The sequence below is a fragment of the Miniopterus schreibersii genome, assembly GCF_964146895.1.
Source record: "Miniopterus schreibersii genome assembly, chromosome: 3".
NCBI classification, from domain to species: Eukaryota; Metazoa; Chordata; class Mammalia; order Chiroptera; family Miniopteridae; genus Miniopterus; species Miniopterus schreibersii.
In genome coordinates this window covers 95,619,031-95,646,307 of record NC_138103.1, presented here as the reverse complement: position 1 = coordinate 95,646,307, position 27,277 = coordinate 95,619,031, and the positions used below count along the sequence as shown (strand labels likewise).

At 42.9% G+C, this 27,277-nt stretch overlaps 1 protein-coding gene across 1 annotated transcript in view; it reads right to left on the bottom strand.

Annotated features, from left to right (window-relative positions):
• Nucleotides 1-27,277, bottom strand: part of SPEF2 (sperm flagellar 2) — a 127,427-nt gene that overhangs the window by 10,723 nt on the left and 89,427 nt on the right. Inside the window, exons 28-38 of the mRNA XM_081131169.1 lie at nucleotides 25,468-25,624; nucleotides 23,510-23,638; nucleotides 21,297-21,435; nucleotides 18,559-18,788; nucleotides 12,263-13,428; nucleotides 11,932-12,149; nucleotides 11,628-11,836; nucleotides 8,914-9,020; nucleotides 8,049-8,231; nucleotides 5,430-5,522; nucleotides 254-433 (exon numbers count right to left, since the gene is read on the bottom strand). Of these exons, the coding sequence (XP_080987295.1) occupies nucleotides 254-433; nucleotides 5,430-5,522; nucleotides 8,049-8,231; nucleotides 8,914-9,020; nucleotides 11,628-11,836; nucleotides 11,932-12,149; nucleotides 12,263-13,428; nucleotides 18,559-18,788; nucleotides 21,297-21,435; nucleotides 23,510-23,638; nucleotides 25,468-25,624 (2,811 nt within the window). The remainder of the gene's footprint in view (nucleotides 1-253; nucleotides 434-5,429; nucleotides 5,523-8,048; nucleotides 8,232-8,913; nucleotides 9,021-11,627; nucleotides 11,837-11,931; nucleotides 12,150-12,262; nucleotides 13,429-18,558; nucleotides 18,789-21,296; nucleotides 21,436-23,509; nucleotides 23,639-25,467; nucleotides 25,625-27,277) is intronic.

The following is a 27,277-nucleotide window of genomic DNA, read 5'->3' as shown; positions in this document are numbered from 1 at the left end:
ATCTCTGACTGCACCAAGAAGCTTTGAGCAAATTTCGATTCTTCTATAAAAGCATTTTTTTGGAAAGTGGGCCCCCAGTTCTTAATACAATTGAATAAGTCTTTACTGAAGACCTAGTACATGTAATGCATTGTGTTAGGTGCCCAGGAAAATACGGAAGTGAAAAGAACACAGTGTCTGTTGTTAAAAGTTTAGGATATTCCGGCATCCCCTTCCAGACCCCAGTGCGAGTCCATGTCTGGAACTCAAGTACCTCTTCTGCAGGAGGAGTAGCCATTTCGATTGGTTGGAAGATGTGAGTCCCAGTGGCCACACTGAGGGCCCTGTAGACCCCTTCCACAGGATCCGGGTGGCAAGCAAAATAAAGCAGCATCTGTGTGTAGTCGAGCAGGGGTGGATCCTTCTCACGGTCGGCAAAGAGCCTAAAGAAAAACTGTCACACAGAAAGAATTTCAGCCAAACATAAAATAATGCATGCACTTGGGTAGTCAGTAGATGGACAGGACACGAAGGGGTCCTTCCTCCAGCAGCTGTAGAATAAGGTCACTTTCTGAGGACCGAATCAGTAAAACTAACATATAATGAATGGTATTAGATGAAGGGTATGCTAAGTAAAAAAATATAAAAAGTAGGGCTCAAAATTCTAATGATACAGAAAACTGTAAGCTAGTCTATGGTATTAACATATTTAGGAAAGAATGTGCCAATAAAGATGGTGGGGACTACACAGGAAGCAGGAAAAGGGAATCCCAAGAACAAGGACCCCTCTGTCTGTCCTCAGCACCATCCTCACAAACTGGGCCCTGACTCCTGAACAGGACGCTTCTGGTACATCCCTCTCTGTGGGGAGTGGGGAGAGAGAGAGGGGACAGCGCCAAAGCCACCAGGACTCTAGCCCTTAAAATCTTTAAACCGGCCCACCTTGCTCTGAACTTCATACTTACTCTACTAACAGTAACGTGACTTCTTCCCACCTGGGCTCACCTCCCGGGACAGAGTGTGCTCACCACTGACTATCAGTGTGTTTGGCAAGTTTCCCTCTCGTTCTAAGGACTAAGGGGATGGCCAGCTGTATGCACAGTGTCTTGTGCATTTGGAAGCATTAGGAGCTGGTACTTGGGAATCTAACATCTTCTGGGGCCCTGCAAAGCCAGGGCCATGGCCTGGGACACATAGGTCACACCTAAGACCTATTGGTCCTTTTTGGGAAGGTGACTGGCTCTTCTCAAACATGTGCCTACAATGACCTGGAGAACCTTTTCAAAATGCAGATTCTAATGAAAGCTATGGTCTGGAGCAGCCTAAGTTTCTGCACATTTCGCAAGCTCCTAGGTGATTCCAGTGCTGCTGGTCCTGGCCTGCATTTTGAGAAGCAGGTGCCTTGATCCAGGTACCATGCTATTCTCTATCGCCAACAATCCTCACAACTATGAGCACATAATTAGATATACCTGAAGTTGGAAAAAGAAATTTCTGATATTTTGCAAATCTAATAAAAATTTAAATAAAAATAACTTTTATAGGAAAATGCATAAAATCTGATATGCTAATAAAGCAGAAAAGAGTCATAGAGGTGGATGGGATCTGTAAGTTCATTCATTCAGCCACCCTTTTATCAAACATTTACTGAGTGTCTGCTGTAAGCCCGGCACGGAGCTAGGCTGAGATGCTTAAAAACACCCTCTGACACTAAGGCATCCTTAGGGTTTTCAGCTGGCAGGCGCATCCAGGACCATGTGTTTCCTTCATCTTCTCACTTGTCTTTGAGCTACTTCAGGGATTCCAGCAGGACTGGGAATTGAGGGGGACTGACTCTAATAGGTAGGTGATCATGGTGTTGCCCTTGGGTGCTTATCTCCCATTCCTTTTGCATGAATTATTGAACTTTGGTATTATTTCTACTGAATTTCTCTGATAAATGTTATGCAGGTACAATATATCATTATTTCTGTTAACAAAGAAATGGAATATGGTATCTTGAAGGAAGATGTAAAAAAACAAAATAAGTTGATATGTGGACACTTTCTGTAACTATGCAGGCTTATTAAATCAATGAATTGGACATTCAAAAGAGGTAAGGCTTGCTATGTTCTTAAGATCACTTAAAATATTGTAGTAGAGACCTGGCCGGGTACTCAGTTGGTAAAGGTCTTGTCCCGATACTCCAAAGATGCGGGTTTGATCTCTGGTCAGGACACATATAAGAAGCAACCAAAGAATGCATATATAAGTGGAACAACAAATTGATGCTTTCTCTCTCTCTCTCTCTTCTCCCCCTCTCTTTCCCTTCCTCTCTCTCTAAAATCAATTTTAAAAATTTGAAATGTTGCAGTAGGAAGAATTCTAAGATGGCTACAAAGAATCCCACCCCCTGGAGTAAATATCCTGTGTACTCCCCTCTCCTTGAGTGTGGAAGTGGAGATGTCAAACAGGCAGTTGTCTAGGAGACTCACATTTGAAAGAAAGATTTGGGGTGGAAATAGACATTTGGGATTTGTTACAAAATGGCTAGTAGTTCAAACTATGAGCTTGGCTTCAACAAATATTAATAGAGTAATGGGGGAATTTCATATGGACAGAAGCTGTGGAGAAGAGATTAAGATAACACCTGTGAACTTAAATATAGTAAAATTCAATTGACTTTTCTCAGGAAATCCCTAAGGATTTTTAAAATATTGCTCTGGGTGTTGAGTGTGTGGAAAGCTGGGAAGCCAGGACACAGCCTGCTGGACCTCATCAGTCTTTGCATGTCACTGTCAGGGGCAGTGATGTGACTGCAACACAGATAGGTCCCAGGGCTCCTTTTTTGGAAGCATCTGGGCCATTCATCCATTGCACAGATAGTGATCATGAACTGTCTCCAGGGGCCCTCGCTGGGTGTGGCTCATGGAGAGCACAGATGACAAAGCAGGGGGACGAGGGACCTTAGATTGCAGCCCATACCTTCTCCTTGGGAGGACACAGCGGCCCTGGAAGACGAAGGGACCTGCTCAAGGTCCTACAGTGAGTCATGGCAGAACTGAGAACTGAGCCTGAGGATGCTGACCTCAGAATTCCCTCTTCCTGGGGCATTTATTTTCCTATTCTCATTACAGCCAACAAAGTAAACATGCTTTACATTTTCTCTTTACATTTTCTCTTATGTTAACCATTCACCATCCTTTCACCACATACAGTTAGCATGGTTAGCATCTGCTCAGCTAACCCAAGGCCAATCACTCGCTATCCACGACGCCCGCATCTGAGAGGGGTCAAAATGGCACAGCGGGGTTAGGTGACTCCATCAAGACTTGGGAGTGTGTCGGCCCTGGAGTCTGTGCCTCTTAATCCCAGTTTCAGAGCATTGAGATTTCAGTAATACTGAACCTGAGGCAGAGAGGGATGGAAAACTCCATTCCTTTTTCTATTTCTGTCCTCTGGACATCACACACACACACATGCACACACATCCATCAGCCATCCTTTGTCCCATGAAAGCACGTCTCAGGCTTCACAGTCCTGCCCCTGCTCCCAACTTTGTTCCTTTCTTCCCTGTCACTTTTCAGAAGTTTGGGCAGCAGCAGGTGGGAGCCACTCCCTTCCTCGGAACCCGAAAGCCCTTTACTACTTCGCAGCCACGCTGTCCCCGGGCTGAGCCGCACCATCTGCCTTCTGCCTTTAGTGGCTGGGTGAGCAATCAAAAGGCTCTGCCCTCAACTGATATTTCTATCTCCACTTATCCCCGCTTTGCCCCCCTCCACCCAGCCCGACCCCCTTCCCTCTGGCCATCACCACACTGTTGTCTGTGTCTGTGGGTTATGCATGTTTTTTGCTTAATCCCTTCATCTTCTTTCATCCAGCCCCCCAACCCCCCTCCCCTCTGACAGCTGGCAGTCTGTTCCATGCTTCCATGCCTCTGTTTCTGTTTTGTCCATCAGGTTACTTTGTTCATTAGAGTCCACATATAGGTGAGATCATATGCTATTTGTCTGACATTTCTAAAAACTTCTGTCTGGAAAGGAAGGCGCTATTCAGTCTGCTGGTTTCTTCCCAAGTAATGAAGAACCTGTTCATGTTGTTGCAGAACTGCGCACAAAATCATATAGACACCCTCGCAAAGCCTTACAGGAGAACTGGTCTCAGTCCCCCCGTGTCACATTGTAAATAAACCAACAACCCAAACAAAAAGCTGCTCCTAAAACTGCGAGCCTGCCTTGGACTCTTTGGCAATTCTTGGACCCTCTCTCTTCCCTGATTTCCTGCTGGCATCTGGCAGAGGTGCTTGAAAAATGTGCATCCAATTGAAATAAATTGCTCACTTTGAGGTTATAACTAGAGTCATATTCAATTTTGCACTGCAGTTTTGTACTAATGGTTGGCTGGAAATTGAGCAATCGATATACATGGTTTGCTGTGATGTCTAAATCTACCCTTCAGCTCTTTTCCTATCTTTCTGAGTCTGGCTGTGTAATGCATATTTTTATATTTTAAACATTTGCACTGAAGTCAGAGTAGCTTTTAGACTTTAAGGTATTTCTTTCTATTGTGGCCTCAGGAATAGAAGGTAATAACAATATTACTACTATTATTATTATCAATATATTGCCACTATCATTATAGTACTATTATCAATAATTACCATTGATAATAATGATATTTTTGGTAATAATAAAAATCTGATGGGCCATGGGCAATACCGTATGCAAACCTCGGTGTGTTGTACATGTTAGTCAGAATCAGAAAGAAATGAACAAAAACATATATTGGTAAAATGACAATTTTTATCCTAAGCTTTTAGAATTGGAAGAACATTTCAAGGCTAATGTGCTGTCACGGCTTGGCTTATTTCACAGATGGGAAGAGTGAAACCAGAGAGGCGGTGGAAATTGTCTGAGGTCACACAGAGAGTCGACAGCAGTTGCACTTATTTACGCATTCATTGGCGGATTCCTGTATGTGCCCTGTCCAGGGCTCTAACCTGCAACCTTGGCTTTTGGGACGATGCTCTAACCAACTGAGCTACCGGCCGTTCTGTCTAAGAGTTCGGCCCTGCATCCTCCCGCGGGGCTCCTCTGTGCTGCCACTTAGCGAGTGTTAAAATCTGTCCTTTGGGGGTACAGCAAAAGAGCTGGAGGGTGGCAGTGATGTCTGAAACAAATTACACAAGCGAAAGAAAAGACAAAGAAATTGATCAGTGTCGAAGTATTAAAATTTTTTAAAATCCTCACCTGAGGATATGTTTTTATTGATTTTAAAGAGAGGAAGGGAGGGGGAGAGAGAGAAAGAGAGAGAAACATTGATGAGAGAGGGAAACATCGACTGGTTGCCTCCATACATGCCCTGGCCAGGGATCTGACCTGCGGCCTTTTGATGTAAGGGACGACACTCCAGCCAGCTGAGCCGCCTGGCCAGGGCAAAGTGCTAACTTTTTTAAAGATCTCAGTGATTACCTGTATCAGATGCTCCTGCCTATTGAATGGCAGTGGTTCAAGAGGATTTTCTGGAACTTTCATATCTTCATCCCCCGTAAACCACAGGCTCGCCTATACAGAAAATAAAAAAGAAAATTATTAATGTATTATGCTGAGATGTAACTGTTCCTCTAAAAGCCACAGAGACTGAACCCACCTTGTTGTGCAAGTGTCTAAACAGGCTGAAGAAACCGTGGGGATGCAGGAGAAACTACTAGAACTACCATTTACATGTATTTTGATCTGATTCTTTGGCAATTCTTATTTTTAAAAATTTGATAATTTATATAATGTATCAGTGCAGGAGTGTACATGTATAATTTATAGATGAAAACTCACATATCAGGGATGCTAGCTGTGTTTGAACTTGGAACATGCGATGAAGCTTGGAGGTCACTGCCCTAGATTTTGCTGGTAATAAGAGGAAATGGTAGAAGCCAGAGGGAAGTAGAGAAACAGAGATAGGATCTCTACCCTTTGCCCCGTTGCTCAACCAACTCTCAACTCCACATCCAATGGTTTCAATGCACAGGAATCTTCCTTGATGCTTAAGACCAATGGTTCATTTATATCAGTTTTCCAAAAGTTTATAATATTTCATAAACTACGAAACTGTTTCAAATGTCTCGCACGCGCCCTGGCCTGGTGGCTCCGCTGGCTGGAGCGTCATCCCTGTGTACCGAAAGTTCGCAGGTTCGATTCCAAGTCAGGGCACACATCTCGGTTGGGGTTTGGATTCCAGATCCGGGAAGGGGGGAGACAACTGATCGATGTTCCCCTCTCTCTCTCCCCTTTCCTCTCTCTAAAACAATAAAAACATATCCTTGGGCGAGGCTTAAAAAAAAAAAATGTTTCACACACAAGAGGGCCACATTAGAAAGAAAAAATAACCTAATGAAAATGTTTACAGATGAAATGTTAAATGAGAACCTGTAGAGCAGGGTTTACACTGATGAAGCGCGGCTGAGTGCACCACATCCTGCCTCACTGGATAGTTAGGTGATTTCTCCTTGAAATGTGGAAATGCCCTTCATATTTTCTTGCTAAAATGTGGCCAAAGGATTTTTTTCTTTTTTACTTTTCCTTAGAAAACAAGCCCTGCACTGTTTGAATCCCACAGCATCTGACTCATTAAGCCTATAACAGCATGCATTCTCACCAAGAGGAGATGAGTCGAGAGACGAACATCAGAGAACTCCCCGAGTGTGACTAAACATGCACACGCGACAGAGGCCAGCGCCTGTGGCAGCTGCAGCAGGGAGGGAGCAAGGGGCGGCCTGGCTTCCAGGCTTGCAGGGCTTAGCCGAGGTGCACAGCCCCGACTTCACAAGCCCGTGTCTCATTCCATTTCAGAAGCTGGGGAAATCAGCACACTCTTATGTGGCTGTTGTGGTGAACTTGCAATTAGTCAAAAGAAAAGAAAAAAGACAGACAAAATAAAGAGCAGAAGAGAGAGCCTTTTTCGGCGAGAAAACTGCATCTCGGCAGTGCGACTGTGCTATTTTACTGTTCTAATGTGGCATTTTCAAGAAATCTTACAAAAGTTGGCCCTAGAGGCTGTTTTGACTTTTCCCATGAAATAACCTTTTGTGTGTGTGTGTGAGCTGGTGAGTGTCGGAAATCTGTAAAAGTCATGATGTGGGAGAGTCAGGGGAGTCTCTCCAGATGGCCGTCTTGTCCTGGGGCCCTGAGGAGTGGGACTTGCAGGTGCAAGAGGACAGGACAAAGCTCAGAGATCAACTGCTCCCAAAACACAGGCAGTGTCCAATTTTTGAGTTTCCATGAGACGCAGTAGCCAGCTTTCTCTAAGAAATTCACACCTTTGGTAAAGGAGCCTTCTGGTTTTGGCTCAGCACTTGGGTAAGGTTAAAAACTGCTAACGCCCCTTGCTCATTTCATGCTTGTGTAAAAGGCTGTTTAAATCGACATCCTGTGTTAACTGGCACGCAGCGTAAATAGTGAAGGCTGGTAATTGCTCAGTGCCCACTTTTAAAATCTTAAACCAACGATAAAAATCATCTTCACGAGTTGTACGTTCAGGACAGTGACAGAATTCATAAATGACTCTACTTGGGAGATAAGTCAGAGCCTAATTAGCTAAGCACTTTTTTGATCAGCCTTGAAGGGGCGTTCTCAGCATGCAAGTGCCATTTCCTCCGGCTCAACTGTATGAGCCTGAGAATCTCAGGGCTGGCATTAATCACGGGAGAAAAGACAAGCAGGAGGGATGTGGTCTTTCAATGGTGGCACACGCTTGAGATACCTGCACTTAGAGGGTATCACCTTGTTTCAAAATTGGCACCTTACAAACATGCCCATCTTTTGTGTCTGCCAGCAGCAGGACGAATTCAATTAGTAGACACATAATAAGCAATGCAGGCCCTTCTTAGCTATGAGATTTCACTCTCACTCCACCCTTACTCCTCAAAAATGAGCTTTTTCTTATTTTTCACTTTCTAAAGACCTAGTCATTTCCCCAGTCCCCTGCGATCTGGATTCTGTTCTCTACCAAATTTACTCTGGTGAAGGTCACCAGTTATTCTACTCCTTAGGATGAAAGGAGTCTGGGATTAGTGCCCCCCAGGTGTTGACAGCAACCTGAATATACTGCTCATAAGTGACGGTGCCCGACTGCTCCTGGTCCACAGCCTTGAACCTCTGCAGGGTCTCGAGGAGCTCCTCCTCCAGCGGGATGGGCCAAGGCAGTGAGGTCACTAACAGGAATTTCCGCCAGTCCACGAGCTCCGAGTTCACGGTTAATAGAGATGTTAACTCCTGCAGCTAGAAGAAAACAGGACATGCCGCTGGAATGTTTGTACAGTTCTATGCTGACGCTCTCTCTGCTCACATTTCTCGCTAAGCGATTCAGATGAAGGGAGCGGGTTTTCAGATTGGTGAACGGAGCTGCTTCTCACGTTCCCTCAAGCTCTACCAGCCACTCTACACCAGGCAGCACCTAGAAAGTGTTTCACCTTTTGCTTCTTTGACCTTCGTGTTCCTGCTTACTGTCATGTGATGAATTTATACACGTGTCTCCAGTTGACTTTGCACCTTTGCAACAGAGGAGGGATAAAAGTGACAGTAGGGGGCTGTGCAAGGACACAGCCTGTGGGGAAACACTCTTTAACCACTTTGTTTTCTGATACATTCTTGAGAAACAGAGTATGAGAAAAAGTAAGAATTACTAGGTTGGCTCATTTCATCGGGTAGCAACAGCCACAACCCTACTGGCTGAGCCTCATGGTCTCAGTGATGTTTCATGGGCTGTTGGCATCCTCTCTCCTTCTTCTAATACTGAGCATGTGTCTTAAGTGAAAGTTCATCCATTCAATCATTCAGTTTTTATCAGTGGCCTACTAAATGTCAGATACTGTGCAAGTAACTGGCTATTTTTAAAACTATTGACTTATTGATCAAATAAAAATTGTCAAAGCTTTGAAACCCAAAGAAACGCGATGCTTACTTCAGGTTGAGTGAGGTGCATCCAACTGCTGGGAAGGCTGTTTGCTCCGAGGTTCAGGGTCACCAAGTCAAAAAGAATGTCAGTAAATGCTTTGTTCCCTATTGTGCCTATAATACAATGAAAAATATTTTTCAGTTACGTGGTGGGGAATCACTTTATTAGTATTATTTAAAACTGTAACCCTTAGAGAAGCGGAAGGAATTTTGAAAACATAAAAATGATAATTTCCTGGTGCTCTCCCATTATTTTTTTCTCAGCTAAGTCAAAATGTCTTTTTGGTTGAGTAATAAATCATTACAGGTTGGGTAAAATACTGGGACTTCATATTTTAGTTCGGAGTCTTTTTTGATCTTTTACTCAGAATTGGTTGAATTTTTAAAAATACTCTAAGCTTCCCTATTATACAGTTGGATACAAGAGTAGAATGTTTTGGAAAATATGGGATAAAGGTGTTTCAAAGACATGCAAATCACCGCAGTGATCAAGGTAACACATTTATCCTCATTTTACTCTTTAGATCAGAATATATTTGTTTTTATAAATACAGGGAGATTTGAATTGTCAAATTATTGGATTGGAAGTGTCAATCTAATCATACAATTGACTCACTATTTAAAATATTTTTAAAAGATTACTAACCTTTTAAATGCTTTGATGTTATGTTCTAATCTACTTTGCCCTGTCCCACAGAGATGTCTACTTAGTTGGTTTCTCATTTCAAATTGCATGCACATGCATTTAAAAAGAAATAGGAAAGCAAAATAAATGAATTTGCTTAAAAAATGTCTAACTACCATAGCAGAGGTACCTTGTAGAGCCGAAGAGATTCCTACAAGTATCGGGCATCTTTCAGGTCCAGAGTACATGAATATTCTTCTTTGTTTGAAAACCCTAGACGTAGGATCTCAAATGTTTCATTTTACATCTAAATTTTTAGCATTTATAAAAGTCCAAAGTAAAACACCATTTCCTCTAACCTTTAGCGGCATGCAATAATCCTTGTAAAATTTCAGTGGATAAAACCAAATATACAATTTTGCGATTTGGATGGTAATTTTCTGGGTAACAAGAGCAGAATATTGTTTTCTTTGCTATGACTAGCCACCCAGCTGGTTGTTCAGAAATGAATTCTTTATCTTTTTTGATCAAACCTGAGTGTTCAATTTTATAGAGATGAGAATACTTTCCGAGGTAGTAGAATTTTCAGTAAAATGATCTTTACATGATACAGCATTGGTTTTCAGATAAGTTAGAAATAAATCATTCATGTTCCTCAATGTAAAACCATAAAAAACTCTTTTGAAACCATGAAGAGGTTCAAAGTATTTAAAAATTTTGGTAGATGTATAAAATATTTCCACTGTCCTAATAGCCATGGTGTAAGCAAAGTGTTGTAAGACAATACTTTTTTTTTTATTAATTCTCTTTTTTAGAGAGGGATGAGGGGGAAAAGAAAGAGAGGGATGCGGGGAGGGAGAGAGAAACATCGATGTGAGAGGGAAACATCAATCTGTTGCCTCCTGTACATGCCCAGACCAAGGATGGAACATGCAACTTAGGTATGTGCCCTGACCAGGAATCAAACCCATGACCTTCTGGTTCACAGGACAACATTCCAACCAATTGAGCCACACTGGCCAGGGCTGTAAGACAATACTTTTAGTTACATAGGAATTGTTAACTATGGGGATATTAGTGTGAACTGTAAAAACTATTTTAATATTTGACCTGTTACTTAAATGACCAAGGCATATAGTCATATGATCTTTACATATAACTCTCAGAAAGATGACATTATAATAACACCATTGCTTAAAAATATACAGCTCCACCCAAAGACTGTGAAAGAACGTGTGAATGAATATACAAATAGAATTACAAAGTTACTGGAAAACCAATTTTTGGATTTTTGCTTTGGATGCCTGGAAGATACCAAATGCCTCCTGTCTTTGATGTGATGACTGGTGACAATTCTACTTTCAAATTTCGGGCTTTTGAAGATAATTTATTGTTTCTGCTATCATCAAAGATGAAGTCAACATTTGTCATATTACTAATCACTTTCATCATGGCTTCCTGAGTTTGATGAGCAATCCGAGATAGGTCTTGTGTCTCCAGCTGAAAATAGTGCTCTCACATTCCATAAGTGGATAGCTTCCCTGGGGTCAAAGTTATTAATGTCTGGAGAATTCAACTGAATGATCAGGAGATCAGACATGCTGTCAGCCTTGATCTTGGCATGCATTTGGGACTCGGTGCGTTGCATCTGGCTAAAGCCCCGCCCCACCTCTGCTGAACTTGCAGGGAGGGTCAGCAGGAGGTCCACTAGCGTCAGGATATTTGGATACTTGTGTAAGCAAACCGAATTCACAAATTCCCAGGTCAATTTGTGGATGTTCTGAAATCTAGGGGGGAAAGTGAAAAATGTAAAAGATCAAGACTCCTAAGGTTTACCCAAGTGTTTATAAATATCAACTACTTTACTGATGCTCACCTGGCATAAATCTCTAATTTCAACATGCTCCACTCAGTGAGCACTTCATTGATTTGCACGTTGGCAGCTGCCAATAACGGTTCATAATGTGCAATCAGGATGGACACCTCTTTTTCTCCAAATTCTGTCATCAGTATACAAACGGAAAGTCACATATATAAAAAACACTCATACAGACTATCAAAGCACCGCAGGCTCAGAGTCAGCGCATATAGGTTACCTTGATTTATCTCTGCAGGCCACAGTTTAAAGCTTCCAATCACTGTTGCCTTCATCACATCTTGGCTGGCATCTCTGAAACAGCCTCTCAACCTCTTGATGAGACGTGTCAAAACCATGTGTCTCACATCAGCAATGTTTCCCTTTCCTTTGAGGCAGTTACCGTGAAAGTGTGTGACTGAATCCACCCTATGTTCTTTGGGCCCTGGTCTGGAGAGAAACAAGATCCCTCCAATAAACCATTACATGAAAAAGTACCTGGCAAATGATTTCCCAAGTCCCTCAGATCATCCCTTTCTCCTCACCTTGTCTGGTACATTCTGAGCATTTCCAGTGTCGACTCTAAGGTAGCAAATACATCTGCAATTGAAGAATTCCTATTTTGGCTGACATGGGACAAGATGCCAAGCACATTAATGACATCCACCAGGAAATGCACAAATTTAACAATGTCTGCTTGGAAAAGCAACTCTAGAATTTCTTTGGTTTCCTCATGACCGGTGTCACTTCTGTCTTCACCTGTCTGTAACACAGGTTGGGAATAAAATAATGGTCTATTTTTCTTGAATTGCTCAATAAAAATATATTTGATTATTCTGAAAAATTAAAATAGTGTGGCATTTCAAAATTACTTACTGAACGAAGTTGCTGGACAATTGCGGGGTATCCCTTGAGAAGGTTCTGGAGGGCTGCCTGCAATCCCTGAAGCCACCTCCTGCCTCCGACTTTAGAAGGCATCACAGGGCGAAGGTGAAGGCCTCTGAAAGCAGCTATCAGGGAACTCTTGTGAAGAGGTGAACTGCGATAGAGGTGACAAACGCTGTGGAGAAGGTCTTGGACACCGTTGTACAGGGGAATGCTCTGAAGCACCGCCTTGTAAGACAGTTCAAGACGATGGGCAAAGCAGGACACAGTCAGCACACGAGGCTGGATTTCTCTTAAAAGCGGGGCCACCCCACTGTTCTCTCCCTCTGAGCCAGGGGCGCTATCACTTCCAAAACCAACCAGCTTCTTTGCCCAGTCTTGGTGAGACAGCCTGAGCTGAAGATTTCTCTCTAGAGTTTTCTCAATGGCAATTTTGATGGCCAGGGGATCCTTCGTTTCTACTGTTTGTACCCCAACGAGTTGGCAATGCACTTTTCCTAAGTGTGCAAACTGCACGTACACAAGTTCAGCTTCCTCCATCCACCTGGCTGAGGTTCCATCGCTGATGACGGAGAAAAACTTACTTCTGTCTAGTTTCTCTCTTAGGTTTCTCCGTTCTACTTCGGCAATAAAATACGCGAATGTCCTTGCTGATTTCTCAGTCCTGAATACGGGGCCAATATCGACACCCTTCATGTCATCCAACTGGCACATCCAGATGAAGTCTCTGAGGGGCCGCCCGGTCTTGGCGATAGCATGGCATGATCTGAATAGGTTCTCGACTCTCCCGAGGGCCACTCTGCTCATGGCCCTCACCGCCAGCCCCGTGGAGGCTCTGCTGGCGGGACAACCGTTTGTCGCTTCCATTATTGAGGCCTCGGCATGAGCCGCGCTGAGATGATGCGCACTGAGAAATCCAGCCCGAAAGTTGTCAGTGCCATGACAGAAACTCACTTGGTTTCCCCCTGACTTCACTCCGTGCTTACGACACAGGCCACAGAACATGAGATTTAGCATCTCATCGTATACAAGCCAAGGGTATTTTTTCAGCCAGATTTTCAAAAATTGATTGTCCCTCTTTGGAAGGTAACAGTCAAGCGTCCGTGTTTTTTTCTGCTTTTCGGTGACTCGACTCGCATGGTCTGCAGGATCCCTGCCTTTAAAATAGCTCCGCATCGTTATTTTAGTGCTCGCCGATGTCTACCCTCAGTTTTGCTTAATGCCTACCCCCCACATATGCTCATTATTTCTGGAAAACATCATAGTGAGGGTTTACTACTTACTGGGCATTCTGGTTAGCATTTTCAATGGTTCATATAACTTAATCCTTATAATTCAGTCTCCTTAGTTTACAGTTAAGAAAATGGACAATTTACTATTATCACCATTTTACAGGTAAAAGAATTAGGGCAAAGAGAGGTTCACTGTCTAGTGTCACAGTGCTCATAAGGGGTGGAGCTGGGGTTCACTAGCAGGCAGTCTTACTCCACAGCCCCCCACGTTTACCCACCTCATTACTACTGGTTTCTCACAAGGGTAAGGGGGCTGTGGCCTTTCTCACTCTGGAACCCATTTCTCGGTGCATTACAGGGATACTATTTTTGCTGTCACTTCATTCTCATGGTGAGAAAAAAAGAACAGCAGGGCCTGCCCAGCAGTGCACCCGCAAGATTCGCCCTGGAGGTCTCTTCCCTCCTGCCTCAGCCCCGCCTTCTCTGGCAGCCGCACAGCCCCCTTGTCACAAAAAGGCCATCGGGCTTTGAGACCCGTCCGGGTGGTTTGTAAAGCAGCTGTGCTTCATGTCTCATCTTTTTGTCTTCCCCAAAGGTCTAATTTGTGACATGCATGTGATTATTTGTCAGAGATGGGAATGTATACTTACCTGGGTGGAAGGGCAAAAAAATTAAAAATTATACAAAACAAAATCCTAAAATACCAGTTTCTCTCTAAAGGCAGAGAGCCTGGACCACATACCCACCTCCTCACAGGGAAAAGCCAAGTGCCCTTGCTCGGCCTCTCGGCGGTTGAGGTTCTGGAGACGGAGCAGCGTCTGCTGCGCCCTCACGGTCTGGTCTCCTCGCTCTGACCCATGCTCCCCCATCCGTTGGCTCTACACGCCGCTGATAACCCTTCTCTTGCTTGCCCTCTGCAAGCCACTTGAGACTTCATGACTTGACCACAACCTCTTTGTGGTCCTCACCTCCTGTCTCTTGCATCAGCTGGTCTGTTTGCTGTTCCCTAAATATGTCATACCACCAAGAAATCCCAATATCTACTCCATTTCCCCTGGGCCTGGAATACCCTGACCTAGCTTCTCTTCCTGGAAGCTTCTGCCCAAAAGTCTCTTGCAAGCTAACCCACATGCTGACCCCCACGGGCGGCAGTGACTACTTCCTCCTTTGAGTTCCTGTGAAAACCATGCCGCCGAATGATCCAGCTTAGCCACTCCAGCCTGGAGTGCTCAATCTGTGCCCTCTGCTTCTGGGACCAGTCCCTGATTCTGAGGGGGGTTTACAGGAGCGCTCCTTGCCAGTTCTTAGAACAGTGTTAGTGGCCTTGAACAACTAAACTCTGCCTCCCTTAAAGAAGGAGTGAGGGTGCAGATTTGCTGTAGCTATGAACTGCATCTCTGCAGGCATTACGTGGAGTGCTGATGGGCTTATGAGAAAAAAGGAGTTCTTATGGCTTAAGTGGGGACAGAGGAACATTGTTAAAGTGTTCTAGTTTCTACAAACTCCAAACTGCTTCCATTGGAGAAGGGCTGTCTTTCTGATGTGCTTGGCACTTGCTGTTTGGGGATAAGATGTACCTCCCCAGGGCTTACAGGAGTACAGAACTGAATGTTTTTGTTATGGTCCCCAGGGAGCCACATACCTCATGGGTTAATTCTACCAGGTGGTGGAGTTTTTTTCTGGACACGTTGTAGGGTAACGCTGCAGGTGCTACTAGGGTATGTGCACCTTCAGGATGCTAAGCTAACATTTTGGATACTAATAATAATAGTTTGCATCAATATTGTATAATGCTATATATTTTCTAATAATACATTACTGCAGTTATGTAATTAAATGATAATGGTTTATATTACACTTAAATTATACATTCTATGTACTAGGCACTTTCTAAGCACTTTATGTATATCAATTACTTTAATACTCATAATAGCCCCATTAGTTACCCCATTTTACAGATGAAGAAAGTGAGAGATGTAAATAACTTGCCCAAGATCATACTTCAGTCATTTGATAAGAGTGGATTTGAAAAGAGCTGTCTGACTCCTCTTATCCATGGGTGAGTGTTCTTACCCATCCAGCCACGGGTAAGAAGTAAATTAACATGGAAATGCTAGCATGGGGCTTAACTCATAGCTTCTGATGCAGTGCCAATATTGGCTACCTTTATAATTTGGAAAATACTCACTGGATGCCCTCTCTGCTGGGAATACGCTCGTGGGGATGATTCATGAGACAGTTGAAGGGACAAATGCCTTGCTGATTCAGGGGCTGCCTCTTACTCAAGCTGCTCCTAAGATTCTAAAGGATGAATCTTCACTAGGTAGCAAGAAAAATGCTAGCACAACAAGTTGTTTCATTGCAGTTTGCATAATTAATTTGTATGATTATCGCACATAAGGTCATTTTTTCCAGCATATTTGTGACGATCATATCAAGAAATGATATTTTACGTCTAAATTACCACCTTTACGAAAAGAGATTTAGATTCAGCACAAGAAGCAGAATTTGACCAGGAAAGGAATGTGAAATATAAGCATTAGAGTATATGATGTATTTTCAATTTTACATTATTTTTAATAAGAACTATTTTTAAAAATTGATTTTTAGAGAAGGAAGAAGTAGGGGGGCGTGGAGAGAGAAGCATTCATGTGAGAGAGAAACACCAACCAGTTGCCTCTCTTGCGCCTCGACTGGGGGTCAAATCTGCAACCTAGGTATGTGCCCTGACTGGGAATCGAACCCATGATCTTCCAACCCACTGAGCCACACCAGCCAGGGCTAGTAAGAACTATTTTGATGATGACTTTTAATTTTCAAGTAAATTAGCTAATTCTCAGCAGAAAACTCCTTAAGCTTTAGTTCTTGCCATTTTTGTCCCAATAGTAGCTACTCACAGTTACTTGTTTTAATCAAAGATTATAATTTCCTTCTATAATTCTGTAATGATGTTAACATTAACATCATTAAGTGACACTTTACTACTCTATTTTCATCATTCATTTAAACTTGCTAAAAAATCTTACTGCAGGCCTAGTAATATAATGACTGTTCTGTGTAAATATGTATGCTTTTCCCTAGAAAAAAATCCAAATGTTCATCTTATTTTGATATATTTTAGTGAGCTTGAAGTTTGCATTTGAAATACCATAGGTTGCATTGACGTCATATATGAAATAGATAAGAAATTGCTCATTTTTTTTTTTTAGCTTAGAAATAATAGCAGTTTTAAAATTCAAGCAGGAAATTCTGTCGCATCACACATTTAGAAATAAACCACTGTCTGCCAGTTGTTCCTCAGTTTCAAAACTGTTGAAACTTCAAGCGAGATTGTCTTTTGATACTGCAGAGTTCTATCTCGGGCGGACACAGTGAAAGGTGTTGTAAAGGATCACTTTTGAACTCTTGGAAGGGCTATGACAAAAGACTTCATTTAAAAGTTGGAAAGGTGCACACCACTTGGGCATGAACAGCAGTCACAGAGATGTGGGGGAGAGATGAAAGTCAGGGGCCAGTCGAGGTGGGGAGGAATGAGCGGTAACTGTTAGACTTGCCTGGGGAGGGGCCATGTCACTATTTGCAGCCTGACTTTGAAGATGTCCTGAGGGAACCTCTAATTCTGTGACTCCGGGATGCAGAAAATGGAATGACTATTGTTTTGCCTTCCCTTTACAACATTGGCAAAAATAATAGCAATGAATATTACTTCTGCTGATAGGCTATTCAAATGCTGTGCTAAGTATTTTACATGTACTTAAGAAGATGAGAAAGATATTTTTTCAAATTATGGAATCTAGTTAATAATAAAGACAAGGGTTTAAACTGCTTGCTCATAGACCACACCTCATTTTGAACCATCAAGGTCCCCAAGGCCCACAGTATTATACAGCCTTGGAAATTCTGCATTAATTATAATCGATATTCTTAAATCTGGGTTAAGACCCCAGCTTGGGTGGGTGGAAGTGGTCCCCCAGACAGAGGAGGCCTCCCCATCAGTTCGCCTGCAGTGCGTGCAGATGGGGAAGGAAATGCAGAGCAGGGTCCTGACCTTTCCCGAAACATCTGAACTCATGCGTCATATCTACCCCTTTCCTAGAAACTCTTTCCCAACTTTAAGTACCCCTTTAGCCTGGCCACAAAATCACCCTTAACCTCTTCCCGTTCCTCCCTCCACCGTGGGGTTCCACAGGATTTTGCCTGGCCAACCTCGCTGCACACTGATTCCCCTTTGCTTTGCATCCTTGAGCACATTTATAAAGTTCATATTCTGTTCCAGAAAGAACCTAAATAGATGTTTAGATTTTCTTCTTTTTCTCTTGCCTTTTCAAACTTCACTCAAAGTCCCCAGGGCAAGTAGTTTTCCTTTTATATCTAATTTGTTAAAAATATAAGCCCCTTCTCTCCTGCCTTCTTCTCAGTCTTTCCTCTCCCTCCTTCCTCTTTCTACCATACTCTGAGAGCTGGAGTATTCTACCATACTCCGAAAATAGATAAATGTGTCAGTTGACAGCTTTTAGTCCCGAGGGTCTCTAGAGTTAATCTTCTCAGACATACACATGTCAAGTTACAGCTATGATTTGCTATCTATTTTTAAACTTTTTGTTGAAATACAAACTCCGGTTTAGAGGTTGGATCCAAGAATGCATTATGGTTATCACCACGACTACTAAGGTCCCTCCCGAAAGGGATTAAGAGTAGCTGATAATTTTAAAAATCCACTTCCACAAACTCATAACCCCAATACAAAGCTTAAACTGGAAGCATCCAGGGAGGCTGTCCCTCAAAGGCCAGGCGGAGGAATGCTCAAGTTTACCAACTCGCCAGCCAGGAACGAGGGTCACCACACTGCCAAAGTATTAGTCACCCCGCTTCTCCCATTTGCTCAGTTCAGATCTATGTTGTATGAAGCAGATCTGAGATAAATTAGAGCAAAGCAAGGGCTCATTTTAGAGCCGTGTAATCCCAGAGGGCTGATTTTATTTGTAGGTGAGAGATTGCCATCCTCATTAATCTTGATATTCTCTGGGCTCTTTTCATAATAACTGCTTTTCTTACCTTTAGGTGCTATATCTAAGAACTGGTCTAGAAGGTTGTCCAGCTGCTCGATGGTCAGGGTGCCATTTTCCTCCCTTTCCACAGGCGGAGGGCGAATGGGGGGAGGGGGATCTGGAAAGACTTTCACATCGCCGTTGATGAAGAAGGCTTCTTGGTCTAAATAAAGCTCGTTCTGAATTTTCGTAGACGTTTCATTGTGATAGCGAGCTACCTCAGTTAACTTTTCCACACTGAAAGTGGAAAAACGAAGAGGGTTATCATCACTGGAGATGCGATTAGATTAACACTGCTTGCTTATTAGATGCACACGCCAAGTTAAGACATTCTACAGCTAAGTTAGACAATTCAATCTGCATGTTTAAAAATTCTAATTTCTCCTCAAATCCATTTGTAAAAAGGCAGGGTATAAATAAATCAATGTAGATTAGAATCAAAATACATGCTTGTTGCAGAGCTAACAGTCACACATTTTATACAGAGTTAAACAAGAAGGTACTTCTTTAAATATGGTTATGTTTCATTAGAACATATTTTACTACATAAGAAAGATCATGTCAAGAGATATATTACATTCTAAGTATGAACCAGAATATGGTTATATGCCAGGAAAAAACCCTATAATATATGACTGTTGGAATAACACAGTTTTTTGGAATCATGATAAATTATAATGTGAATCAAATGTATACAAACGTATATAAATTTAAGGGTAAACAGCAATAGTCAGGAACCACTGTGGTGCAGTGGATACAGCCCTGGACTTTGAGCTCTCATTCCAGGCCATGCCCTGGTCATGGGTCTTTGGCGATGTTACTTGAATTCCCTGAATGTCCTTATCTTTGCAACTGAGCCAATCAGGCATAACTTCATACCTTATGGCTAATAAAGCGAAATCACATAGGGCGTGGATTTTGGCTGTACTGGGGATTATAGTTATGGCCCTCATGAAAGGCCATTTTAAAGGCCAGAGAAATTTTATAGTAGGTGCAGTATTGCTGTATGGCTGGAAGGATGTTGTTTATAGCCTGCAACAAAGATTGAACATGGCAGAAAAATGTATGTTTAATCTGCCCTTACAGAATTTAGGAACACCAAAATAATCACATACTGAAAACTTTAAACATAGTATGAGTTGCTTTCTTTCAAAAGACACCCTTGAATTCAACTCTGGCAAGCTGTGTTTGTGTGTCCATAGAGCCTGCATTATCTAATTAGTGTGCTTGATGGTGTTTGAGTGCTGGAAAGTGCAGGGGGAGAGGGGCTTTGGGTAACTGAGTTTACAACTGGTAGGTGGGGACGGACTCCAATGCAGATGAGAGCCAGCCATGACTGGTACATCAAAATAAGTGCGCCATCTGGTGAAAGGTTACCAAGAGTAATCTTAGCAAAAAATGCTAGGATTTGAAGTGGGATTTGAAGTTCAAAGGAATTTGAGAGCTCTATTTTTTTAATCTCTGAAGAATTTTTGCAATAACCAAATCAGAAAGTGTAGCTGAACAGTCCTAGGTCTCAACTTCGTGTGGCTACATTCAGAGGTAAGAGATACACATATACACGATATGCATCTGAGAAATGTGAGTACATCTGATAAAAATAAAAAGCATTTACACGTGATGGCCACATGATTGAGAGCTGTGACTCCTAAGAATGAAGAAAATATGTTTTCATTTCTAAGTGACAGGCAGAGGACAGAGCTGAGCATCACTGCTCTGCAATGCTGATGGGCAACGGAGTTGGCTATTCAGTAGTAAAATTAAGCATTATTGCAGTAAGGTTACCAACTAAGTGAGTGTGTGCGTGTGTGTTTGTGACCATAAAGCAACAGATATAAACAAATGGGTTAAAGATTTCACAAGAGAACCTTCATTATGAGACAAGGATTGGAGAAAACAAACCATAACACAGTCTCTTAGGTGGCAGTTGTTGCTTCTGAGAGTTCTTTCCATCTGTATCCTATGTATATAGCAACTTCCAAATTTTTAGGAAATGTTTATCGCAAGCTGTAGTGTACCAGAATCTAGGTCTAGTAGAAACCTGTGAAATACCCTGGTTGGAGTATTACAGGTATTACCCTGGTTTCCTTTTACAGGCTGCGAGGGGCCTGCAGGGATTAGGCACGCTGCTAATTTGTGGACAATGTGGGGGTCCAGGCCTCCCGGACCGTCAGGTCTCCTGAGTCTCACTTGAGGGCTATTTCCTCTCTGCTCAGGTGCTTCTTTACTTCTTTTAGGGGAGAATTAAGAGGACGAGACTCACTGCCCCTCATGAGCAACGAGAGTCTGGAAAGCCTTTGGAACCCAACAGAGAAGTAGAACAGGGTGTTATGACCCTTTCAAGGGAATCAGCATGACTGGTAAAACTTGTCATGACTTTTCAGCCTTCCATAACTGGCTCTGACTAATAATAAGTCCGGCATTAGAAAGATAAGAAACATTATTTTACTTCTGTCAAATACCTGAAAATGACCTATAATCTTACCCTGTAAACTAAGGTCCTCATTGAGCAGTGTGAAAAACCAAATTCTTCCAATAATGAGCAAGACTGGATATTGCAAAGCAACCCTTTGAAACGCGGTTTACCATTTGGAAAGAGTCAATACAAAGGTATGCGATTGTCTAAAAGGTCACCGTGTCTATCTGTAAATGCAGTTTGCATTTGCATACACCTTAGAAATCTTTGTCAGTTTTGGTCTTCAGGGATTACCAAAGTGCTTTTTAAAAAGTCCTACAGTACTTTACCTGGCCATTTCATGCAAGTACCTCTCACCAAGCCACTTTTCCATGAGTTTATATACATCAACCACCTTTGTTACTAGATTTTCAAGGAAAAATAATGCTTTGGTCTTTATCAGCTCAAGTCGGAACTGGGTGGCTCTCTCTAAAAAGAGAAATAAGGATTTTTTAATGTATTATATGTACATGCATTTTCTGATGAACTGAATTCAATTTTAAACTTCAATCTATGAAGCTTTAGGCGCAAACTTAATCTATAAATATGGATAAGTAATACTCATCCATCTCATTGAGAAGCAGATGTAACATGGGGTAGAGTCACTTGACAGTTTATTTAAACCAAAAATGTAGTAGAGGTTTACATTTATTGCACTTTATAGTAATATACTCTTTGATAAATTGGAATGGAAAAAACATAAATAATTTCCTAATTTCAGGAGTGGTGGGGGAGTTTCTTGATCTCCCTGCTTCAGAACTTTGGGATGGCAACGCTATTGAGAAAGACAGTTCTCAGCACTGGGAAAACTAGGGTCAAGTCCATGTGTCCCAGGGCCTGTTGCTGGCCCTGGCACACAATATGGTGTGTGGATTTTACCTCTAAAATCTTTCCAATCTTCCTTCTTTGCTTTTTTCCATTACTACTTTTTGCATTATCACTGGTCTAGTCTGAGCACTGATTATGTCACCTAAACTACGGCAATTGCCTCAATCCTATTTCTACTAAGTTCCTTTTCCCAACCCAAATCCAAATCTATCTCCACACTCTCCAGAGAGAGGTCTCGCCTGCACATGTGATTACAGTTGCTCTTGTGCTCAGAATTCTTCTCTAGCTCCCAGCTGCCATATGAGAAAATGTAACCCTTTTGTGGCAAGGTCTATGTGACCCTCCATGATGTCCCTGGTTACTCCTTCCCAGAATATGTCTCAGACTCCCGAGCTACTCCCTGCAGGTCACCTAGTTCTCTCCTCCCATCGCTGCTCCAATTTGTCCCCTGGGCAAACTTCTCCACATTCTAGCAGTTCAGCTCAATTGTTAATTTCCCTGCTGGGAAGTCTTTCTTGACCACTCACTCCCCAACCCCCCTCCATACTCCTTACTCCCTCTGTTTTGTAAGCCAATCTCCAATAGCACAGCATATTATAAGGGATTATTGACAGTTTCTTCCTCCAGATTAGGTTTTGTTTTTGTTAATTTTGTGTTTGTGTATATGAGTGTGTTTGCAGCAACTATTACAGGGTTGGCACATAGTGGAAACCCAGTAAACATTTATTGTGTAAGGAGGGAATTTAGGCATAGCAGGGATCACGTATGAATAAACTGAAAGATGAAATAGACTTAACTACTGAAAGCAGAGGTGGGAAAGGGTAGTGGGGGAGAAGACGTGTCCTGCCTTTCCTGACCCCAAAGATCTTCCTGTGTTCAATTTACTTCAGATTTCACTCTTGGGATTATGGAGGCAAGTGGCAGTGGGATGGGAGAAGGGGAGAAAAAGAGAGCAGTGAGGGATGGAAAGCATCAGTAATAGTTAATGGTCATTGAGTAGTTAACATGTCCCAGCCGATCTAATGATGTAATTTTATGATTTTGTCACCTAATATATTGACCATGATTCCTTTCCAATTAGGATACTTTCACTCAGTTTCCTGATCTTTTCAAATTCCACTTTGCAATGCATTATAAGACAACCTGAAGAGCCAGGAGGAGACTGTCTTGTAGAGTCATTGCTATCTGGGGAGAAGGAGGCCCTTGGACATTATTGATCCTTGACTGGCTCTTCTATGGGCTCTGCTCCCAAGAACTCACTTTCAGGGCCTGTTCACCCTTGGATAGGGTTTGTTTTTCTAATGAGATGCTGAAGTAATTCTTATTAGAATACAAAGCCACCTACCTAGGTAGCCCCAACCCTTCTTTCCATCTGTAAAATCACACCAACTCTAAAATCTTTGTGCTTCTCTTCTTTGAGATTATGAATTATTGCAGGCGCTCTCCTGACCCCTTCCCAAAGTCTCTTTGTTTCTTCTTGAGATCCTAGCAGACAATTATACAACAGTCAAATCTGGTCTTCCTATGGGTCGTATGAAAACAACCAACTGAATGCTGTACTTTTCAATCAGTTTGTTCTGTGTCCCCATAGACACAGTTTGAGCTGGCTGTGGGCTGTCTGCTTACTGGTCTATGTTCTACTGAAAAGGATCATCTTAGTTCTTTCAATTGCTACCTTCAAATTGCAGGGCAGCAAGATGTTCTTCCTTTATTTTGAGTCTCAGTTCATTTTTCTTTTCTATTTCGGCCATCTCCTCTGGTGTTACTGTTATAGGAGGGGCTTCTGCTGTAGGTGGTGATTTCCCTGAAAGGTCAAGGAAATCCGCCGAGTAAACTTATAACAAACAAGTGCACAGACATGGTACTTGGACAACATGAGTATAAAGTAACGTGTGTAGAGCTATAACCTGCTAGCGATTTGGAAAGGGGAAAACCCAGGTCCTGGCAGTGTGAGCGATGAAATACTGATAATCTCTCCCTGAAAACTCTCCACATGGCACCTGGGCTGGATACAGATTTAAAAAGCTCCATTTGCGTGGCATCATGGGAAAATGAGGTCATGCAGCAAGTGCAGGCATGGTTACCGACTCCAAAGAGGCTGCAATTCAGAGTCTGGGGACGGATATTAGCAAACCCCAACACACTAACCTGCAGAAGGGACCACTCTATAAGGGTTGCTTATATTAGCCAAGTGTTTCCCAGGTCCTCATCAGGAAAAGACCAGAGGATAACCTCAAGAAGAAATGGCTGACATGTAGCTGATGGTCAGGAATCTGCAATCTACTTAATTACCTTGTAACTAGTATTTAATGACGAGTAGTACATAAGAGCATTAGAAAATAAGAATTTGTTGGTATTGGAGAATTTGACACTGTGATTCTTAGTTGCAGGCCCAGTTTACATAATTCTACTTAGTTCAGTAAATTGTTCTTGAAGGTCCTACCTCAAGGGGTTTAAATCTTTTGAAGAAGACATAAGTGTAAACAAAGAAATTGTAATAAGATGTGTTGGTTGCAATAGTGGTTGTATGTATAAGTTACACATGAAAGACAGCTTAACCCCCTGCACTTCTGCCTTATCGCCTGTGAAATTAAGGGATTGGACTCAACTAGCTATTCCATTCAAGTAAATTGAAGCATTTCCTTCAAATGCTGCTTATGTCTTTTAGTTTAATCATCTGAGACGGACTGAAGCGGTGTGTGTGTTTTATTAGGGTTCTACTCCCCCGTTTTTATCAAGTGCCACCCTCCTTCCCAATTCTCGGGGCTGGGCTATACTGCCCATCCGCTGCTGTTCAAGTGGACTCCGTTTGGGAAGTGTTTCCCTGCCCCTCAGATGAAGGGAGGCGACCTTGTTCTCAAGGGACTTGTACCTCCTCTCCCAAATAACAACGCGAGGCCAGATGCCTGGCTCTGCTGCTAGACTACAGTTCTGATGGGGAGGGGACATGCTTTGGTTTTTCTGAAATTCACCTTGTGTCCTCAGCATGCATCGGACTGCGATTCACACAGCGGATGCCTAACACACATTATGAGCAATTGGTGAGTGGAGCAACTGGTGTTCAAGTGCTTCCATCTCTTCCTCTCTTGCCCCAAGTCACTGCAAAAATGTACACATGGAAGCATGCAGGGGGGAGATGATGGTGGTGGAGCTTATCCCCAAGGTTAAGTGGAGGTCTCTCCCAACCCAAGTTTTCTTTCCTCTTTACTCTCCAGAAGGCCTCCAGGAGAGGACTTGCTTGAATGAAACCTGAAACCTGAATTAAACCTTAAACTTACATACATATAATTAGCTTTTAACCTTCTCTAAGTTACTGCAGTGAGTGTCAGCCCCTTTACACACACTTTTCGGATTACACAGTGTCGTCTTGGAGTTCTTTTAACATGTTCAAAAACAGCTTCAAGGTAAATTTTACCCTGGATATACTGGCTGTTTGGATAAACAAGTTAGGCAGGGTTGGTACACAATATGATTTGCCAACCAACACCACAGTTCACAGGAGCCTGAGCCTCTAAGTTAAACCTAACGAAGAGCATTCAGTGCCTGAGAGGCTGGTGTGCTTGGTTAAATGCTGGTTTTCTACCAAGGTGAGGTTTAAGCATCCACAGCTCCGGTTGCTGAAACCATAAATACCTTTCCCTTTCTCTTTTTTGTCTGCATTTTTTTTCTTGGGTGGAGGTTCCTTTTTGGCTTTCTTATTAGCATTCATCTGAGGAGATTTCTCTTTTATTTCTATTGGTTGGTTTTCTTTTTCTTCTTCCAGGAGCCTTTGATGAATTTCCGCAGCCACCTGGTTGTATAAGAGCAATGTTTCAGTTAGGGGACCATTTGTGAAATATGGTAACCACTTGGATTCAGATCTCACGTGACTCCGCTGAGATCGCCACAAACAGCCATGCCCTGTGTTCAGTCCCTACAGAACGTGCCCTCTGACTTTTTTCTTAAGTGGAAGCCTGGCCCTACCCTGAGATGAGGCACCCGTGTGGCCATCTGGGTGGAGGCCGCTCACCTTCCCAAGCCCTACCTGCAATGGGTGCATCCTTACATCTCCTCATTGCCACCTCCAGACTGCAACAGCTCCCTGGTTATGCAAAAATTCCTTTCTTTTTAATCTCGGACCCTATGTATTTAACTGCCCCTGTCCCTCCAAGTTCCTGTTATCTCTTGGCCTTCAATCAGGGGCATTCTCCTATATCAGTATTTCTCAAACTTTTTTGTTATTGACCGCTTTGGAATTTTTAAAAATGACTTTTTATTGACTTTTACAGAGAGGAAGAGAGAGGGAGAGAGAGAAACATCCATGTGAAAGCAAAACATTGATCAGCTGCCTTCTGCATGCCCCCTGCTGGAGATTGAGCCTGCAACCGGGCATGTGCAGGAATTGAACCAACAACCTTTCAGTGCATGGGACGACACCCAACCAATTGAGCCACACCGGCCAGGGTGGATTTTCTAAAACAGCTTTTCCAACCACATCCCACTCCATCAAGTTTGAATACTGCAAAAGAGATTGTATCTGCCTATGTATTTTTATGTATATCTTTGTTTTATGCCTAAAATGGGTAAGAATTTTTCATGTTCCCCTACCAATTTGGGGGAATGCATGCCCTGTATGAATTGGGCTTGTGGACACTTCAGTCCTGGGCATCATTCCTACTCTAACACTAGACATCACTTAAGAAGGTGCAGTGTTTGTGAGGATGACCTGTCCTACAGGCTAACCTCATTGTCGCTTCTTGGCTTCCTCCACTTGGGGGACTCCCAGCTTCTCTCCATCTCAGCAAGCCCCTTCTTTCATTCTCACGCGTATTCTGGTTTGAGAGATCAGTTGTGTGGCCACCCCATAATAACTGATGAATGGGGAGAGCGGGATGCTGCCGGGACCCCCCTCACCTCTCCTGAGCCTGGCTCTGTGCTTCAGGGAGCAGGAAGACCTTGCTTGGGGCCTGTGAAGCTGGGACAGTTAGAAAGATTGGACCTTTTGAAGTAAGTCAGACTGCCCCTAGAGAGGTGAAGGTCATTTCTGGGTGTAACCCTGAGAAATGAGAGCTGAGAAAAGACTCCCAAAAGGAAGAAAAAACCTGCACACACCCTGGAGACAGGAGCCACCTATGGTTCAGCTTTCACATCTTAAGAAGGCAACTGGCGAGGAAATGGTGGCTCATGGGAACTCATTTACGTATTCAAGTGCTCACTGTGTCCGAGCCTCACACTCTCTCTGGGGAGAACTGAGTGAGGGGCCAGGAGGAGGGAGAGGAGGTTGAGTGGGAGTGAACAGAAAGATGAATAAGGCACAGTCTCTGTCTTCAAAGGAGCTTAGTCCTTGGGCCAGACCCACCAGTCTGTTCCTGCCCTCTCCGAATTCATGCTACCCTTCATAGCCCAGGGCTTGGCATACACCTGTCCCCAGCTGCTCCGTAAGTGTTAAGTGTTACCCCACCCT